This window comes from Psammomys obesus, unplaced genomic scaffold (assembly GCF_907164565.1).
Source record: "Psammomys obesus unplaced genomic scaffold, mPsaObe1.curated_primary_1811, whole genome shotgun sequence".
In the NCBI taxonomy this organism is placed as follows: Eukaryota; Metazoa; Chordata; class Mammalia; order Rodentia; family Muridae; genus Psammomys; species Psammomys obesus.
Window position 1 is genome coordinate 995,793 of NW_026592439.1, and position 20,412 is coordinate 1,016,204.

General features: G+C 40.8%; 1 protein-coding gene across 3 annotated transcripts in view; it reads left to right on the forward strand.

The window, feature by feature from the left end:
* The first annotated feature begins 773 nt into the window (after positions 1 to 773).
* Dcaf8 (DDB1 and CUL4 associated factor 8) overlaps positions 774 to 20,412 on the forward strand; it is a 43,123-nt gene continuing 23,484 nt past the window's right edge. The window contains exons 1-3 of one of the 3 annotated variants that reach the window (XM_055613233.1): positions 774 to 898; positions 1,968 to 2,041; positions 17,492 to 17,568. In XM_055613233.1, coding sequence (XP_055469208.1) covers positions 17,520 to 17,568 — 49 coding nt within the window. In that variant the 5' untranslated portion in view covers positions 774 to 898; positions 1,968 to 2,041; positions 17,492 to 17,519. The other 2 variants (XM_055613232.1, XM_055613234.1) reach the window with 2 other exon arrangements.

A 20,412-nucleotide genomic window follows, 5' to 3' on the forward strand; every position in this document is an offset into this window, starting at 1 on the left:
CCTCCAACTTGTGTATAGCCTGCCTCAGTCTCCAGAGTGCTAGGCGTGCACCGCTATGCCCAGTTTGAAACTTACTGGTTTGCATGCTAATTTAAAAAAAAATTCTGTGGTGTCGCACCCTTTAATTCCAGCACCTGGGAAGCAGAGGCAGTTGGATGATCTCTGTGATATCTAGCATAGTGAGTTCCACGGCAGCCAGAGTTCTGGAGAAAGACCCTGTCTCAAAAAAGCCAGTAAATCCTGTCTCTAAGCCTTCTCACCCCCAACCCCGGGCCTGGGGATCAAACTTTTATACCCTTAGGAAGCATTCCAACACTTGGGCAATGACCAGTTCTTAGAGGCTCTTTTAAACAAATGGACAAATGGGTGCTGTCAGACAGCAGTGACCCTCGCTAGGAGGTCTCTTAAGAAGCCATGAAGGAAATGCAGTGCTCAGCCTCAACAGGAGCCCGGGGTTTTTTGCTTTGTTTTTTTTTTTTCTTTAAACATGAAAAAAAAAAAAAACAAAACTTTTTCTTGTGGCAAAAATTAGAACTTCAGGACTAGAGGACACCTAGTAATTTGCCTGCCAGTCTCTTTGAAGTGAGGTTCATTTCCCACCACAACGCTAAGGAGGCCCTACATCGCCATGTGATTTGAATACAAGGACACAAGCCATCACTCTGAAACTACGAAAACAAGTTGACTCCTCCGCACCGCGCACGCGCCCCTCGCGGCTTCGGTTGGCCTCAGGCTCCGCCCCTTGTGCGGCCACCGGGAGGGTTGGGAGCCGCGAGCTCGCGCGACCGCTCTCGCTCAGTCTCCTCCAGCACAGCGTCGCAAACCCGGCCGGAAAGCGTGACGGCGCAGGCGCAGGCGCAGAGACCCGAGGCGGCGGTGGTGGCTGCCGCTGGCCAGTGTAAGATGGCGGCGGCGTTGGTGGCGGCAGTGGACGGGGCGGCTGGGCCTGGAACAGTCGGAGCATCCGCTGGCAGAAGGATGACCCAAGACGGGAAGCGGGCTGCCGAGCCTCGCCGGCTCCCGTGTTTGTAACTGCCCCAGCCGGACGCCCTCCCCTTGACCTACCCGGTCCGTGTTTCGTCCGGCTCGGCCTGTTCCCCCCTCTCCCTGACCGCTTCCCCGCAGGATGGGCCTGATCCCTCTCCTAAGCTCCCAGGGTTTAAGTCTTACTCCCCTCACCCGAGTCAGTGCTGGGAGGACTGCTTGTCCTTTGCCCAGGTCAGTTCCGGGATTCCCCCCTAGAGCCATCCCCATAATTCACAGGGACTTCTTGTTCGTCCGGTGACCCATTTGTATGCTCTCATGTCTCCCTTTATAATTTGAGGACTCGGCTCTGTCTGCGTCTCCCTGTCACTTCAGGCCCACCGCGCTGTGTACCCCCTCCCCCATCCCAAGTTCTGAGGCCCAGCACCTTGTACGGAAGGCCGCGGGCCAAGAACCTAGCAGTCTGTTCTTGAGATCTGATCCTGTACGCTTTGTGATATAATTCTTAGTGTACCTCCCCCTGTCCCGAGATCTTTTAGGACACCTTAGAAAGGTCCCACTTGGTCCTTATTAGTTGGAGAGCATCTGGTGGCTTGAATTTCTGACTCATGATTGTTGGTGGAGTCTGTAAACAAACCGGCACTAGCGCTATCACATTCTCCCCCGGATTCCCTCCTCCCCCCTGCTCTGTAGTTTCTTAACGAGGGTGGTTTGGTTTAGAGTTGAAAAGATGCAGGTTTTCCTTATAAGTGACTTTTTAGTCTTGGTAGAGCTGGGAGGTAGCTTGCCTGGCGTTTAAATCTTGTGTTAATTCTATCTCCTTTACGAGTATGGGGTTTTGTTCAGTAGTCAGAATTGAATTAGGTAAGTTATTTGGGTTTTAAATAGTTCTAAGGAGGACTAAAAATAGTAAATTGTGCTCATAAATGTTTGGCCTTGTTCAAAAGAGACACCTTTGCCATGTAAACTTTAATTTTTCTCAGTTCTTCAGTGAACCTCCAGACCAATTTTCTCAGGAGCTAAGCCTGGCCTTACATCAGTGATAAAAGGAGGAAAGGTGAGTGGGAGTTGAAGACATTTAATTCCTCAATTCAAGACAGACTCCTGATGCTCAAATGCAGACCACTAAACTCTTAACAATTTTACTGTCATTTCCAGAAGCTCGAATATTATTCGTGGCTTGTTCCAGCTTCGGTTAAATTACTCACAAATATAACTGGCTGTGTTTTGACCTGCTGCCCTAAACGCTTCCGTGTGTCTTCAGATGATTTGAGTTAACCCTAGAGTGAACACTCTTGCCTCTTTTTTTCTTTCTTTCTTTCTTTATTTGCATTGTGCTTTGTGTTTGTGTGGATCATGTCTTAAGACTGTTTGGGAATTGGTTTGTCCGACTTCTGTTTAGCCTTCAGTCAAACCAGATCTCTTCTCCTAGACCCAAAAGTTATTATGCATGCCATTTAGAAAGTATTTAACTATACATGACTAAAAGCTAGGAGGGATGTAATTTTCCATTTAATTGGTGTCTAAGTCCAGAGGTCCAACTTTTTAAAACATAGTGGGAAATTTTTGGTTTTAAAGAAAAAAAAAAAAAAAGTAGCTAGTCTGCAGAATTTTTGGTTAGTAGAATTATCAGTGTGCATTCATTAACATGAGCCAAACCAAAGCGGGAGGGAGAACACAGTTGTTAGTGTAGTTATTGTAAGACTTTTAAAGGTTTCAGGTAGCAGTGGATAGAGCTGGGTTTGAGATTCGTAAGACTTTTTAATAGAAGAGCTAAGTAGCTGTGGAAGGTAGGTTTGACCTTTATGATTTTGTATTGGAAAAGTTTGAGAGTTCCTGTGTTGTTTTATTTCACATGGTACCCAAACTAGAAAATGTTCATTATGAACTAAACTAAAACTTTGGTGTTGATGCATATATGTAAGCTCTAAGAATAAAAATGCAGCTTTTAAAATTTAATTTAGTTTTATGTGTATGGATGTTTTACCTGCATGGTTCTCTTACATGACTGATGCTGGAGGAGATCAGAAGAGGGTGTCAGATCCCTGGAACTGGAGGGTGAGATGGTTGTGAGCTGCCATATGGGTGCTGTGAATTGAATCTGGGTCCTCTGTAAGAACAGCCAGTGCTCATAACCACTGAACCATTTCCACAGCCCGTTTGACTTTTGAGACAGGGACTCACTTTATCCCGAGCTGGTCTGAAATTCTCTATGTAGATCAGGCTGGTCTTGAAAACTTTTCTAGCCTCCCAAGTACTGGGTATACAAGTTGAGGCACCTCGAATAGGTAACACTTACACGTGTTTGTTTCGCACCCATCTTTCTAGGTTTTTTGCTTTGTTTTGTTTTAAGAATTGGGCCTAGGCTGGTGATCCTAGTGCACACCTTTGATCCCAGCACTTGAAAGTAGATGTTGGTGGATTTCTGTTGCGTTTGAGGGTAGCCAGAGCTACATAGTGAGATGAGACTTTGTCTCAAACAGACGAACAAGTAAAAACTGGGGCCTAGGTTTCAGGTATACTAAACAAGTTCTCTGTTACTGAGCTACAGCCTCAGTCTGTCAGACTCATTTTTAAGATTCATGTGCCTGTGGGAGTTTATGCATGTAAGCAAAGTGCCTGTGGAGGCTAGAACAGAAGAAGGCACTAGATCCCCTGGAGCTGGAGTTAGCCTATTGTGAACTTTCATGTGGCTTCCGGAAACTGAACTCCAGTCCTCAGAGCAGTGGCCACAATAATTGCTGAGCCATCCCCCTCAAATTCAGTTTTGATTGTTCATATTAGATGTTTGCTTTGTAAATGCTGTGCAGGGTGTCTTTTAACCGAGATTTCTGAGGATAAGAATAGGAAATGCTTATATGTGTGTTTCTAAATGCATTCTTAAACTAAACATCAATTATTATTTTGTTGACTTATTCCTCTTGGTCCATTAGCATACCTTATCAGTATATTCAGATTCCTTTCTTTTCTGCTACAATGTTTACTGGTGTTGCAATTATCCCCTGTTGTTTTTAAAACAAAATCACAGATGTTTGATATTTATCAATGAAGACTTGAGCCAGATGCTGAGGGGAAAGCCTGCTAGCTCAGAGAGGCAAAGAAAGTACCCAGCTGACCTTCCTATTCCACTGATGTCCCAGAACAGCTTTGTCCCAGAAGAAAAAAGCCCACTCTCCTTCTCCACTTTATCTTAAATACCCTGCAACTCAATGCTCCTTCTCTCTATTCCTGTGTGTTTCTCTGTCCATCCTCCAGACTTCCTTTCATTTTCTGTTTTTTTTTCCCCAGGTTCACTCTGTCAATTGGTTGTTTGCTTTGCCTCTTTACCTAGGGTCGGTCAGTCGGTCTATCTATCAAACTACCTTACCTGTCTATCTATCTATTTATCTATTTTGGTTTTTTGAGATATGTTTTCTCTGTGTAGCCTTGGCTGTCCTGGACTTGCTTTGTAGACCAGGCTGGCCTTGAACCCACTAAGATTCTCATGCCTCTGCCACCCTGAGTGCTGAGATTACAGGTGTGCACCACCACACCCAGTTTGGCTTAACTTTACTTAATCCTATTTACAGAAAGCTCTTGGATTAAAGGTGTGTGCTAGAGTTTAGCCACACCACAACCACCTGTGTGCAATAAACAGGAAATTCTTGGATTAAAGGTATGTGGTTGAGCTGAGCTGTACTACAACTAGAAACAGATTTTTCCAGTACACCCTCAGGTTCACAGTGTGATCAGATATCCTGCAACAGTTCCCTCTGTGTTTCACTTTTGCTACCAAGAGGGATGTGTTTTTCTCCACGATTAATGATTATGAGCTCCAGTGAGCCTCACCACCAACGTATTAAGAATGTGATAAGGAAATGCTGTCTTTTCTGAAGTGAGGCAATGCTAAGTTAATACAGTCATCTTTTTATCTCACAGCTTCACCAGCCTAAGACAGTGCAGGTAAAGAATTTAAACCTTTTTTTTTTTTTTCGACATCTGTTTTGGAAGAGTCAAAGGTTCATAAAAGTTTTAATGACAGTACAGTGTAAAGGCAACTTCATTCAGACCAGTGATTTTTAAGGCTGATTAACTTTTATCACCACCATCCAGGGGTTAGATTGCCAATTGTAATTCTCACCACTCTTGACAGTGGTCATGAGTTAGGCATTTGTATTTTATGAGACCTGGAGGTTTGTGTTGCATGAAGAGGGTGGAGGAGAAAAGGAAATGTGTTGAAAGAATAACTTGACTGTCCCTTACTGCCTTGTGTACTGGGTAAGGACACCATACGACCACTCATTCCCCAAACCTGCAGGCAAGATTTTAGGTGACATCTTTGAGTCTCATGTAGCCCAAATTGGCCTCAAATTCAATATGTAACTGCAGATGGCCTTGAACTTCTGGTCTTTCTGTCTCTACCGTCCTAATGTCATCATAAGCATATACCACTATCCTGGTTTTGTCTGTCTCTCTCCAGCTGAGCCTCATCTTGAGCTCACTATGTAAGTAATACTGCTACTCTTGTCTCAGCTTCCTGAGTGCTAGGGTTATAGGCATGGATGACCACAACTGACCATATTACAGGCCTTCTGCTTAAACTATGCTTTCAGTGCATTTACTGCTGTGTTTTTGCTGTATAAAAGTTATTCTAAACATGTCTAGGAAATACCTAGATTATAGAAAAAATAACAGGGATCTAAAGTTACCATTGTGGTGGCACACACATTTAATCCGAGCACTCAGGAGGCAGAGGCAGGCAGATCTCTGAGGTTGAGGCCAGCCTGGTCTACTATGAAGATAGACCCTGTCTGAAAAACGATCCAAACTGAAGTTTTTATTATGTAACATTGGTGTTAGAGTTGTTTTTAAATTTATTTATGGAGTTGGTTTTTCTAAGTTTTTGAGATTGAATTTCCCATTTGTTTTTAAATAGATTATCAGTAAACTGAGCTAATCTGTTATTCACACAGTTTATTTGGAACTCAAGCACCGAGTGCAGGAAATCCGTAGCAGGCATGATGTCTTGTAACCAGGTTATAGTCAGCCCCTTTATTTGTAGTTTGGAATTTTTTTTCCTAACCATGGGATAAAAATATTAATTGGCAAAATACAGATTTAAACAATTCATAAGTTTTAAATTGTGTGCCTTTCTGAGTAGAAAGATGGAATCTACCCCAGCTTTCCTGGGACCTGAACTACCTTTTTAGGTACTGTATCTGAGCTGTACTCATTAGCCATCTCTTTTTTTTAAATTTATTTTTTATTTATTTATACAACATTCTACCTGCACACCAGATCTTACTATAGATGGTTTTGAGCTGCCATACTGGGAACTGAACTCAGGACCTTTGGGAGAACATCGAGTGTTCTTAACCTCGGAGCCATCTCTACAGCATTAGTCATCTCTTAGTTATTACCTGTTATCAGAGCACTCACGCTACATTAGTGTCTGTGTTTAAATAAATGGCACCCAAGTGCGAGAATAGTGATGCCAGCAACTCAAGTTACAAAGAGCAATTATAAATGCTTCCTTTAAGTGAAAAGATGAAAATTCTCAAGGGAGAAGTTAGGTATTTGCCGGTTAATACCAGATACTCAGGAGGCTGAGGCAAGAGAATCTTGAGTTCAAGGCCAATGTGGACACCCTGAGCACTGCCCCAAGTCCCCCTCCCCAAAGAAAAGAACAAAAGTCCTTTTTGTTGTTGTTGTTTTCGAGGCAATTTCTCTGTGTAACCTTTGCTGTCTTGGACTGGCTTTGTAGACCAGGCTGGCTTCCAACTCAGTGATCTGTCTGCCTCCCAAGTGCTGGGATTAAAGGCCTGTACCACCACCTCCCAGCCTAGCTTTTCACTCTTAAGATCTTTTCATAGTATGCATTTTTTGTGTTTATTTGTAGAAGTGGAAATAAGAGAAAACATAAATCATTTGACGTCTTCTTATCCTTGAATCCTTGAATTTCCTCATCCTTTCTGTTACCGCTCGCTCTGTCTTTTCTTTAAGGATCTTGATTCCTGCCTTGGACTTCTCTCAGAGCATACTCTCACACTCTTAGGTGATGATTTGGTTTGGTTTTAGTGAGGTTTACTTTACAAGGTATCTGGTTTTGAAATTTGTTTAGATAATTTATAAGTCTGTGTATCTAGCTGTAATTTATTTCTGTAAATTCTGTTTTTACTAATTTTGTGTGGTGTATTATGCTTTGGGGAGACACGTGCCATGACTTTCATGTCCAGGCCAGGGGAGAACTTTCAGGAGTTGATTTTCTTCCACCATGTGGGGCTTTAGAATCCAGTTGTCAGCCTTAGGTTTCTTAATTTTTTTTTTTTTTAATTTTTATTAGTTACACTTTATTCACTTTGTATCCCCTCATAAAACCCTCCTTCCTAATCCCACCTTCTCTCCCCCTTCTCCACGCATGCCCCTCCCCAAGTCCACTGATAGGGGAGGTCTTCCTCTCCTTCCTTCTGATCCTAGTCTGTTAGGTCTCATCAGGTGTGGCTGCATTGTCTTCCTCTGTGGCCTGGTAAGGCTGCTCCCCCCTTAGGGGGAGGTGATCAAAGAGAGGTCAATCAGTTCTTGTCAGAGGCAGTCCCTGTTCCCATTACTATGGAACCCACTTGGACACTGAACTGCCATGGGCTACATCTGTGCAGGGGTTCTAGATTATCTCCATGCATGGTACTTGGTTGGAGTGTGAGTCTCTGGAGAGACCTCTGTGTTCAAATTTCTGGTTCTGTTGCTCTCCTTGTGGAGTTCCTGTCCTCTCCAGATCTTACTATTTCCCACTTCTTACATAATATTCCATGCACACTGCCCAACAGTTGGCCATAAGTCTCAACATCTGCTTTGATAGTCTGCAGGGCAGAGCCTCTCAGTCAGGTTTATTTCTTAAGTTCCACATCTGCTGCATTGGTTCTCACTATCTTTGTAATATATCAGCTTGGATTTAAATATGTTAGAATTAATTTGATTTCTGTACTCAAAATTTGTCTTTTAACTTCGTCTTATAACTGTTTATGTAGCCAAATACTGTCAATCCTACAGAGTTTGGTCATGTCCAGTCCCCGTTATGTTCATGTGCCACTAGTCTAAGGTAGTTTGTTGGCAACTATAAGGGCTTTTAAACTTGTTTCTCCTTCCATTTCAGACTATCTTATCTGACAAAATAAGCTCCCTGATGCGTCACACTCACACAGGTGCACACACCCAGCCAGCTCTGTGCTTTTCTGTGTTACCTCCCTGTTTGACTAGCTCTTTTTTGGCTAAAGCTTACTACACATGTATTTCTTGAGTTTATCAGGTTTTTAACTTCCATTTTATTTTTCCTTTTGGGTAGTCAGAATATTATTGTCATTGCCATCTTCTTTGACTTTCTCTTCCTCCTCTTTGAAACTTTATTCTGCCTTAAAAACTGTTTTTCCCTGGAAGCCTTTCCTTTCTTCCCAAAAGTGAAAATAAAACATTACTTTCTTTAATGGTAACATTTTATTTATTTTAATTTGTTTTTGAGACAGGATCTCACTGTGCAGCCCAGGCTGATTTCAAGCTGGTGACTTGTAATTGCCAACCTTAGTCTCTTGTATTTATTTTTAATTATCTTGATATTTGTATCTTTTGTATTATAATTGCATAGTCATTTACCCCAGTTGATTAATTGCCTACACAAAGGATTGTGGATTCATTGATAAATTTTCAGCTTCTTTTGCCTGGTACATTGGTGTATACTAGCTTGTTTATATGCAGGAGGACGACGTGTGCAAAGGCTTATAATTTGAATGGGTTACCCAGCACTTCTGTACAATTGGGTTGCCTCATGCTGTCAGAGTTTTGCACAGTAGGAGATAGAAGTTAATATCCTTGATCCTGAAATACTCAGTTTTCCTTCTGTTGCTATATTCATCCCATTTAAATATTTAGAAGTAGAAAGTAGCCCAAAGTCTTGCCTCCCATAAACATTTATTTGTATATTGAGATAGGGCCTCATTATATAACCCTGGCTGTCCTAGAACTCAGAGCTCTACCTGCCTGCCTGTACCTCCCAGGTGCTAGGATCAAGGATGTGTACTACCACACCTTGCCCCATAAACATTTTATACAATATAAATCTCCTGTTTTTGAGTTTCAGTGCTGTTAGGGTCTCTGGAAAGTAAATAGTATACTGTTAGAATGTAACTGGCAGTATTAGTAGAAAATTGGCTTGGCGAATTATTTGTTATGAAGATTAAATTATTTAATATTAAAATGGTAAAATGAATGAGAAAAATGAACATTTTCCCCTTGTAAATAATTCATTTTAAAAGATATTTATTTTTATTTTATTTATTTTGTTTTGTGCTGGCGTGGACAATATTTCTGTTTAGCCCTGGCTATCCTAGAACTCACTCTGTAGATCTGGCTGGCCTCAAAGTCAGCGATCTGCCTGCCTCTGCCTCCCAAGTTCTGGGATTAAAGGTGTCTGCGTGGCTATTATCTTTATTTTTTGAAATTAAAATATAATTACATAATATCCTCCCATTCCGTTTCTCCCTTCAACTTCTCCCTGTACCCCTTCCCTCAAATTCATGGCCTCATTTTAATTTTTGTTTTATACACACACATTTCTAAATACATAAATATAACCTGTTCAGTGTGTTTAATATCACTTGTATTTATGTGACTTTAGGTCACGTAGTATTGGGTAATGAATTGGGAGGCTTTTCCTTGGGGAAGACTCTTTTGACCTCTCCTGTCAGCATTCCTTTGTTTCCTGTTTGTCTAAGGCTGGGGCCTGGTGGGGTTTCCTATTCCATGGTACCATGTCTACTGGTATCATTCTTGTTCAGGTCTTATTTAGGCAGCCACACTGATGACACTTCATGTGTGTAGCTTCTGAGATTTCTAGACGTACTCTATCGTAGTAGAGAACAAGTGAGCATGTGGTGCCCCGCTCCAATTGATACTACATAATTCCTGCACTGCTCATGAGGTTTAGGGATCATCTCAAAAGGGGCTGGGGTGGGGGGCGGAAAGAATGTAAGAGCCAGGAAAAAATAACTTTAAATGAGCTATTTTATTTGATTTTTTTGTTTGTTTTCAAGACAGGGTGTCTCTGTGTAGCCCTGGCTGGCCTGAACTCACAGAAATATGCTTGCCTCTGCCCTCCAAGTGCTGGGATTAAACGTGCACGCCACCATTGTCTGCTGAGCTGTTTTGTTTGAAAACAAGGATTGGTAATAGGGAAAGGAGGACTAATTGCAGATGGTGATAGGATCTAGAAAAGCAAGTTTATACTTTGGGTGGAGATTGGCCTTCACCAGCTATTCACTTAAAAGTGGTATGAGACATCCATCTTCTCAACAGGAACTGTGAACCCTGTGGCTTACAGATGTCTGCTTACTAATAATTAAACTTTTGGAACATCACCTTTCAGTTTTAGAAGACACTCTAGAACCTTACCTTATTTAAATACAGATGTTTGTGTAGGAGAGCTGTGAGTGGCATAGCAGAATGAAACATGGATTGGCCTGAGAGAATTCAGGGAAGAAATTTTGTAAGTCATAAGAATTGACTAAAAATGAGGTTTTCTTTTTTGCTTATTTGTTTGTTTGTTTTTCAAGACAGAGTTTCTCTGTGCAAATAAAACTGGGTTCTTAGTAAAAGGATCAAGGACATTACCCACCATAATATTACTTAGATGTTGATATTTCTGTTAGGCCCGAGGTGAAGTTGTGTCATCAGACCAGTTTTTATCAGCCCTAGACACCAAAGGATTTAAACTTAATCTAAGGGGAGTTAAAAAAAAAAAAAATGGCCAGGCAGAATGGCCCACGCCTTTAGTCCCAGCACTCTGGGAGGCAGAGGTAGGTGGATCTCTGAATTCAAGGCCAGCCTGATCTACAGAGTGCACCCAGGACAGCCAGGGCTATCACACAGAAAGGCTGCCTCAAAACCAAGAATGAAATTGCCAAAATGTTTTACAAATTGGCTGTACCATTTTGTATTTTAACTAATTGTATATGAAAATTCTGGTCAATTTTTCTCTGTGTATATTTAATATAAAGTAAAATTTCTTTATTAAAGTTTTTTTTTTAACCATTCTGAAGATGATTAGTGTAGTCTCATAGCAGTTTTAGTTTGTTTCCGTAATTATTGATAATGTTTAGAATCTTTCCTCAAGTGATCATTATATGTTGCAAGAAGTTTTTTTGTTGTTGTTATGAGTTGGTTTTGTTTGTTTTTGAGGAGGGTTTCATTCTGTAGCTGGCTTGGAACTTACTATGAGGACCAGGCTAGCCTTGAATTCTTAGAGATTAAAGGTATGTACCATCATAAGAGTTTTAAAATGTATTTTGGTTACTGTCCTTTGTCTTCCATTTGTTTCATAGCTATTTCCTTGACAGTTTATAGCTTATCTTTTCATTGTCTAGCCTTTTGGAGAGAGTTTTAACTTCAATAACTCTGATTATTTTTTAATTTTAAAGCTTTATGCTTGTTTCCTATCTTAGGAAATAATTACTTAATCAAAGTTTATAAAAATTATCTCCATTGTTTTTCTTATGAAGTTGTGTAAGATGTTATGAATTGAACCAAGAGCTTTTTGTGTGTGAAGCATGTGCTGTTCCTCAGTCTACATGCTATACCCCATTTTCAGCTTATGGGCATCATGCAGTAGGATCGAGGTTGTGTGCATTGTGATAGCCAATTGTTCTCGCACATGTGGTTTGTTATATAGATCTTTCATCAGCAGGGAAGCCCTGACATTTTTCTTTTTTTTTTTTTTTTGAGACAGAGTTTCACTGTGTAGCCCTGGCTGTCGTGGAACTCACTCTATAGACTAAGCTGGCTTCAAACTCTCAGAGATCCACCTGACTCTGAGACAGGCTTTCATATTGTTGTCCTGGAACAAGACATGTAGACCAGGATGGCCTCAACCTCAGAGAGATCCTCCTGCCTCTGCTCTCCAAGTGCTGGGGTTAAAGGCATGCATGCCCCTGACATTTTTTTAAGAAATTATTTATTTTTATTTTATGTGCATTGGTGTTTAGCCTGCATGTATGTCTATGTGAGGTGGTAGATCTTGGAGTTACAGAAAGTTGTGAGCTGCCATGTGGGTGCTGGGGATTGAACCCCGGGCCCCTGGAAAAGCAGTCAGTGCTTTTAAGTGCAGCACCATCTCTCCAGCCCTGCCCCCCACGACAACTTTTAAGTAAGAGACTCTTGGTTCTTTTACTGCCTGATTTTTAGTTAGTAACCTGTCATGTAGTTAGGTAAAATTCTAAGGGCTCATTACTAAAATAGAAAAAATAATAAACTAAATTGCTCAGATTTACTAATGAACTTGAAATAACACCTGTATCTCTCCCCCCCTCCAACATCCTCAAATAGTTTACTCTTTAACCTTCAGTTTGGCAGGAGTCATGGTTATTTTTAGAGTATAGGCAGTAAAGCTAATCTAAACTCCTCCAGCTACCTGAGACAGTGACCTCATCAGCTCTTTCAGCTCAGCATAGTTTGTTCTGGACCAGATTTTACATGTTAATTGATCAGAGTGGAAACAGTGGAGTTTGGGGTATGTAAAGCATTGAAAAAATCAAAATGATGGCTTGGGCTTGAATCAAAATGGTTTTTATTTTGTTGTATAATAGAAGGGATTCTGGTTATGATACGTAAGTTACTGTAGGCCACAGATAAAGCGTCTATGCCTGCTTTAGTTTGGGTAGTATGTTAAGATAGCTCAGGCTGTTACCACAAAACACCAATGACTGGTGGCTTAAACGACAGAACTTTATTTTCTTATAATTCTAGAGGATAAATTCTAAGAGTACCAGGGTGGGTGGTTTCTGGTCATGGCTGTCTTCCAGCCTATAGATGTCTGCCTCCTCACTGTGCCCTCACATACTAGAGAGAAAGGGAGAAATAAAAAAAACTTACAAAGGCACCAATCCTATTGTGAGGATATCCACTTTTATGACGTCATCTAAACCTGTTTGTATCCTTAAGATTCCATCTCTAAATGCTATCACATCAGAAGTTATGTTGTCAATGGATGACTTTCAGATGACTATTAGAGCACTAGAGTTGAATTGGTTCTGTTTCATTTTGACTGAAATTTAAGAGAATTATACATTCTCTCAAAAGTAATTGTATTGTCATAATTTGTGTGTGTGAGAGAGAGGAAGAGAGAGAGAGAATTTGTATGTGCAAGTATGCCATAGCATGCATGTTGGGGGCAGAGGCAAGGCAACCTCAGGTGGCTGTCCTCACTTTGCACCTTGTTTGTGGTAGGGCTTTTGTAGTTTGCACCTGTGTACACCAGGCTAACGAGACTGTAAGTCTTCTGGGAGTTCTCTTGTCTCTAGCTCCCATTTCTCCCAGAACACTGATATGACAGATGTGAGCTATCATACTTGCTTTTCCTGTGGGCCCTGTGGATTTGAACTCATCCTTGACACTTGTGTGGTAAGCCCTTTACCCACTAAACCTCTCCTCAGCCCATAATTTCTTGGTTTTCTAGAGAAATGGTTCCCAAGATGAGATTTGTACAAACTCATTAAAGGGTATATAAGATGATCCAGTAGTGTATAGAAAAAGAATGCTGAATACTTATTTGGTATATATTCATACCTTTTAAATTACATACCTTTTAAAAAGTATTATTCCATTTTTCTTATTTTTTGTATGCCATAGTGAATGTGTGGAAGTCTGAAGGCAGTGGGACAATTTGAGTCCTAGAAATCAAACTCAGATATGCAGGCTTAGTGCTAGGTCACTTTACTGAGCTATCTTGCTAGCCCTATTTTGTATTAATTATTTTTATTTTATTATATTGTTGTGTGTATGGTTGTCTTTCCTGCCTATGCACCACATGCATGCCTGTTGCCTCTGGAGGCCAGAAGAGGGCATCCTGTTCCTTAGAACTAGAGTTACAGACTAATGTGAGGCTACCATGTGTGTGTTGGGGAATTGAACCGAGTCCTCTAAAAGAGGAGCCAGTGCTCTTAAACTTTTGAGCCATCTTCCCAGCCTCCTCCCCCACTTTGTGTTTTGAGATAGGGTTGTATTCTGTAGTTTTGGCTGGCTGTTACTCAGTGTCAACCCAGGTTCACCTCTAACTCTTGGCAGTCCTCTTGCCCCAGCCTCTCAAGTGCTGAAATTACCAGTGTGTGTCCATGTTTGTCGAATCTTACTAGTCTATACAATCTGATTGTGTGTGTATACATACATACATACATACATACATACATATCTGGGGTTAGATGCTCAAAATTTACACTGAAGTTCATTAATAAAATTTTGCTCACTGCTCCTTTTTGCATAGGTTTTAACCTAAAATTCTATTAATGTATAACATCTCTAGAATAGGTACAAGTTTACTATCCCTTACCTAAAATGTTTGCGACCAGAAGTATTTACATTTCAGTTTTCTAGATTGGTATTTGTGGCTGTTGCAGTACTGGGCATTGAGCCCAGGGCCTCATGCATTCTGTCCAAGCACTGTACTATTAATTTTTACTTCAAGCCTAGATTTGGGATTGTTTGCATATAAATAATAAGAACATCGAAAATGCTCTAAAATTTGAAACTAATTGAGGATCATGTTAATTTTCAGAAAATTTCATGATTTGGGTCATTTGGATACTTAAAGTAGGAACACTCAGCCTTCCAGTTTTCTTTTTTGAGGCCAGGGTCTCATGTAGCCCACACCGACTTTGAAGTTGTTATGTGTCTGAGGATAACCTTGAATTTATAGGCCTGCTTTCACCTCTTAAACACTGGGGTTACAGGCATGTGCTATCATGCCCTGCTTTCAGTCTCTTATTTTATAGATGAAGAAAGCAAAGTCCAGTGATGATCATGAGCTCCTCGGGGTACAGTATACTAACGGCTTCACTCATTGCTGGGTTCTTGAACTTGTACTTTTTAGTCTGGTTTGATTTTACTAAAATTTAATCTTTAGAAACTATCTGCTGTGGTTTGCATTAGCATTCACAGGGTTTTCTGTTTCTGAATTTGGTAATGAGGTTTGTCAACTTTACCTCAAAAAGAAGATTCCTTTTTGAAAGAACCTTAAGCCATTTTCTCTCCCAAAAGACTCCTGTAAACTCTGCATATAAGTTGAACATCATGGCTCCTATTTCCCTACTTCCCAGAGCAGGTCATAGAGGCTGGGCCTTTAAGAGCAGTATGACAAGTTCACACATTTCCAACCTCCTAGAAAGGATGCTCTCTAGTTATGAGAATGGTTGGGGGGAAGCTGCTGTTTCATCCTCTGGAAATGGATATAGTAGGGTGAGAACGTGATGTGGTAGACAGTTTAATTCTAGAAGTGGAAAAATAATCTCAACTGCTCCTAATTTACCCCGTGATACAGCAGTGTGCTTTATGACCAGTAATGGAATAAATTTCCTTATTTTCTAGAGCTTTTATAATAATCTCATTAATTTTAAAACTGTAAATTCAGAGATTTTTGAGATGCTAAAGAATATACATAGTCAGCCAGGTGAGGTGGTGCATACCTGTAATCCCAGCACTGTGGGAGGCGGAGGCAGGTGGATCTCTGTGAGTTTGAGGCTAGCCTAGTCTACAGAACAGTTTCAGGGCAGCCAAGGAACCCTGCCTCAAAAAACTAAGAAACAACAAAACAACAACTACTATATATATAGTAACTGTTGTATGTGGGAAATGTCTTACCAAAATACATGCACATGGAATGGGAGAGATGGCTAGGTCAAGAACACTTACTCTACTTGCACAGGACCTGGGTTCATTCCTCAGCACCCACATGGTGGCTCAGAAACCATAACTCCAGTTCCAGGGGTCCAAAACCATCTTCTCAGGCACCAGCCACATATGCGGTGCACATACATACATACATATAGGCAAAACTGATACATAAATCTTTGTTTAAAATTGCATGTACAGCAAAAGAAAAAGAAGCCAGTTGAAGTGGCTCACAGCTGTTAACCCAGCCCTAGGGAATCTGATGCAGAAGGGTCCTTGTGAGTTTGAGGCCAGCCTAAGGTACAGAGTGAGACTGTCTCAAACAAAATAAAGCTAAATAAATGGAAAGTGAGAGGAAGAAAGTAGTCTGCTCCAGAAATAGCTAGTGTTTGTGAAGGGTTGTCGACAGCTTGTGTCAGCCCTGTGTTTCATCACTGCTCCTCCAGGTGCTTTCTCTGATTCAGTCCTGTTTTTTTTTACACTGTTTCTGCTTCTCCACTGTGGCCTGCTGTAGGTAGTTTTTGGACAGCTGTCTCTGCAGAGAACAGTTTTTCTGAAGCAGCATAGGATTCTGTGAAGGGGAGAAATAGAGGGTGAGGGTGAGGATGGGCTTCTGTGATAATTGTTAGCGGAATGAAAGGGCTGTTGAAAGATTGGAGGATGGTGCCTGGGCACTTGGTCTTGGGTCATAATCATACTTTGTCTTTTACCACTGCCTTTTGTTCAAGACACTGAAAGGGCTAAACAAAACTCTGGCCTGAATAATATTATTCTTTGCTCTTTGGAATTTGCTGGAGGTGGCAGTAAAGCCCTGGAAAGGGTAGGAAAGTTAGTTAAAGGAGCATTAAAGAAATACAGTACATTCCCTAGTTCTACTTAGGGCTTTGCCACAGAGGTAAGTCTGGTGAAAATTAGTAGAATTAGCCGAAGTAATGCTTGCCACTGTGTGACACGAGCTAAGATTGTTCAGTGGGAATTCTCTTTTACACACCTTTGTATGGCCAGTCTGGCACTCACTGAGATATGCCTGGCTCTGTTTTCTAAGTCTAGGCTTGAGATTTTTTTTCTTAGTGGTAAGATATTCCTGGGTTCAAATTCCATCTTTGCTGATAATCTTTTTGAGACAGGGTTTCTCTGGGTAGCCCTCCCTGGCTGTTCTAGAACTTGCTCGCCAGACCAAGATGGCCTTGAACTCACAGAGATCTGCCTGCCTCTGCCTCCCAAATGCTGAGGTCAAAGGTGTGTGCTATACTGCCTAGCTCTGCTTGTAGCTTATGTGTCTTTGCTTATAATAGGCTTGACTCTATGCACCCGAGTGACCAAAGGTTAGTCTTCTTTTTAAGAGCTTAATTTCATCATCTATTTGTATGTGAAATGAGATTCAGAATCTTGACTTGTGTATTCGTTTTGTGAAAACAAATGTTTCACAGAGTTTGTGCAAACATGTCTGTACTTATAATGGGAGATTCTTGCTCAGAAGGCCGTGCTGAGTGGCCATCTGTGTTAATTTGAGGTTCTTAGCCAGCAGCATGTCATTACATATGCATCTGCTGTTTCAAGTTTTATTTCAGGTCCTTCATTCCCATCTGAAAAAAACACTAACTATTACTCAGTAAAGAAGGTAAAGAGATGTCAGTTGACCTCCTCCCAGCTATGTCTCTTTATGGAATTACATCCAGAGAAGCTGGGCCCAGCACTGAATAGCTATGTTAAATGTACACACAAAAAAGATCAATTCCTATGAAAGTGGTAAATCTCCTTGTTTATTTTATTGTTTTTCCCAGGTGCTTTTCTAATTATTACTATTTTTTCTTTCCAAATCCAGGCTGGCTACAGCAAATACCATTTTCAAGATGTCCAGCAAAGGGAGCAGCACAGATGGCAGAACAGATTTAGCTAATGGTAAGGCACTGAAAACAGGTGAAACTCTCCTAACTGTCAGCTGAGGTCTCCCCCCTTCCCTAAGGGAGAATGGAGACCTGAATTTTAGTGAGAGAAAGGAGCCTTGTGTGTGTTGTTTGAATATGAGAAAGTACACAGGAATCATCTTGGATTGTCTGCTACTTTTGCTACTTCAAATTTTATCTGTTTTCGGAAGATCAAAATAGGCATATTTCCTTTTTTAAAATATTTTTCAATGTGTATGATTATTGCGCCTGCATGTATGTCTGTGCACCACTTTTGTGCCTGATGCCCACAGAGGCTAGAAGAGGACATTAGATTCCTTGGAACTGGAGTTACAGACAGTTGTGAGCCACCATCTGGGTGCTGGTCACTGAACCTGGGCACTCTGAAAGAGCAGCCCATTCTTAACTGCTGGGCCATCTCTCTCTACCCCAGAGATATTTCTAAAAGGTCAAGTGGTTTAGATTTTTGAAAGCCTGTTTACAGATGGGCAGACTTACAAAATACTACCAAGAAGAAAACTAAGGTGGAGGGAGTTTGGGGGAATGAGATTCCTCTGTTGTATTTACCATTTGGGCTTATATAGAAAAAAAAATTACCATATTTTAAGCTAGAGTTTGGTCAGTGACTACTTGGCCCCTTCTTCAGGCTTGTGGTGTACTCTGTCTCTTAAAGTGCTACCACCTTCAAAGCCTGCATTTTTAATCACAACTTTTTAAATTTTATATTACATGTATTTAGTATTCATATGTACTTTAGTAGAATCAAGTTCTTCTGTCGGTTTTGAAGATCAAAATTTGTGTTGTCGGGCTTGGTGACAAGTGCCTTTACCTGCTGGACTATCTTGCTGGTCCTTGTTTATCATGATTGTAACAGTAAATTCCAGGAGTTTGGGGGTTTTACTTCTCTGTGCATCTAGGGCTCTGTTAGATGTCATGTGCAGGGGTCCAGTGCCAGGCATCTACCCCAGAACCTCGTACACACTAAACAGGTATTCCCCGTTGAGCTACACTCTCAGCACTGGGCGTGATGTTTTCATCCCTTCTTACCAACCCCAAGCTAAGTCCAGCTGCACAAACTCATCTATTATACTTTTTCAGCATATGTTATTCTCAGCAAATCTGCTTCTAAAGTTCAGATTTCTATGGGTTCCCCATTTTTCTTCTGTCTCCTAGCCCAGTTTTCATACGATTATGCTCTTTGGTGGGGTGCTTTTGTGTTGTTCAACCTTCTATTTTGTTACTTTAAAACAAATGCTTTGTTTTCTGTGTTGGGCTTTGTCTCAGAGTTCTTTGAAAAGCTTGTATTTCTTTAACAGTCTTGAAAAATCACTGCTCCAGTCCACACAACCAGACAGTGTAAGGTGTTCTAGCTTTGGACCATTAAAACATTAGAACTGGACCTAAGTAACTTATACTGGAGTCACACAATTTTTTACCTTTTTGTGATGAATTTTACTTGTAACAGGATAAAATTTTGCACTCAGAGACAATAGTAAGCAGTGTTAAAGTGTTTAAAAAGCCTCTTTTTCCTTTCTTTTTCCAAACCCTGACCGTAGGTTGGATGTTGTGATTGTATTAGGTGTGAGCAATTGCTTAAATGCTCATTGCAGTGATTTCTTTGCTAGACAAGAGCACAGCCTTTAATTGTAAGCACTGAAAGTCACCCAGTTATATAACTGCCAAGCTAGCAGGCCTAGAGCATATTGAGCCTCTCAAGAACCATATACAGTAGCCCTGCTTTTTATCAGCTTTATGTATGCTTCTTGATAGAACCATTTCATCTCTCAATAAAAAGACTGAAAACACATGTCAAAATTGGATGAAAATTTTTAACTAGGGTTGGGCATGTGGCTTCAGTGGTAGAGCTCTTGGAAAGCAAGTACAAGCTGTTAAGTTTAATCCCTGACATGGAAGAAAAGAAAAAATATATATTATTTACTAAACTAGATTTAGTGATTTGTGCCTATAATCCTAACAGTTGAGAAGCTGAGACAGGAGAATCTTCATGAGTTTGAGTCCACTGTGGTTACATAATGAGACCCTATCTAACAAGCTTACTAATGAAAGTAGGTTAAAGTACATTTGCTAGAAAGGGTTGAGAACCTGTGTAAGTGATCATAATGGCCACTTTAAAATTCTTCAACTCCCCCTTTTCTAGGTTTTCAGAACCTAGATTAACTAGCAGGATAACTCAGGATGAGGCTGTTTGCCACCTGGTTGATGACTGAGTTTGATCTTGGAACCCAAATGGTAGAAGGGGAGAACTCTCTCCTTTAAGGTATCTTTATGGCTAAATATTCTCTGTGGCACACCCACTCCCCAATAAATGCCACAGTGATAAAAAAAAAAAAAAAAAATCTTTATGAAAGAAAGCAGCTAAGCAGCAGGGTAGATGCTTTCCTGATGTGGGGAATGTCATAATAAACCAGTGTGCTTTTTCCAGTAAGAAGATGGCCATGTTAGTCCTTGCTGAGAAATTTTTTTTCTTTTGAGATTTTTTATTTGCTGTAACTAATAGATCCTATGAAACAGAACATAGCCTAAAGCCAGGTGTGGTAGTTTGTGATCCCAGCCTCAGGAAGTGAAAAGGAAAGATTGTCATAATTGGAGGTCAGTCTGGTCTACATAATGAGTTCTAGGCAAGCCTGCATTACATGAGACACCCTGTCTCAAAAAGAGAGTAGAATCTAAAGTGATTGCATCAATGTTTCATATACAGTGTTTTACCTGCATGTATGCCTGCACCTCAGAAGAGGGCACCAGATCGCATAGATGGTTGTCACCCACCATGTGGTTGCTCGGAATTGAACTCAGGACCTCTGGAAAAGCAGCCAGTGAT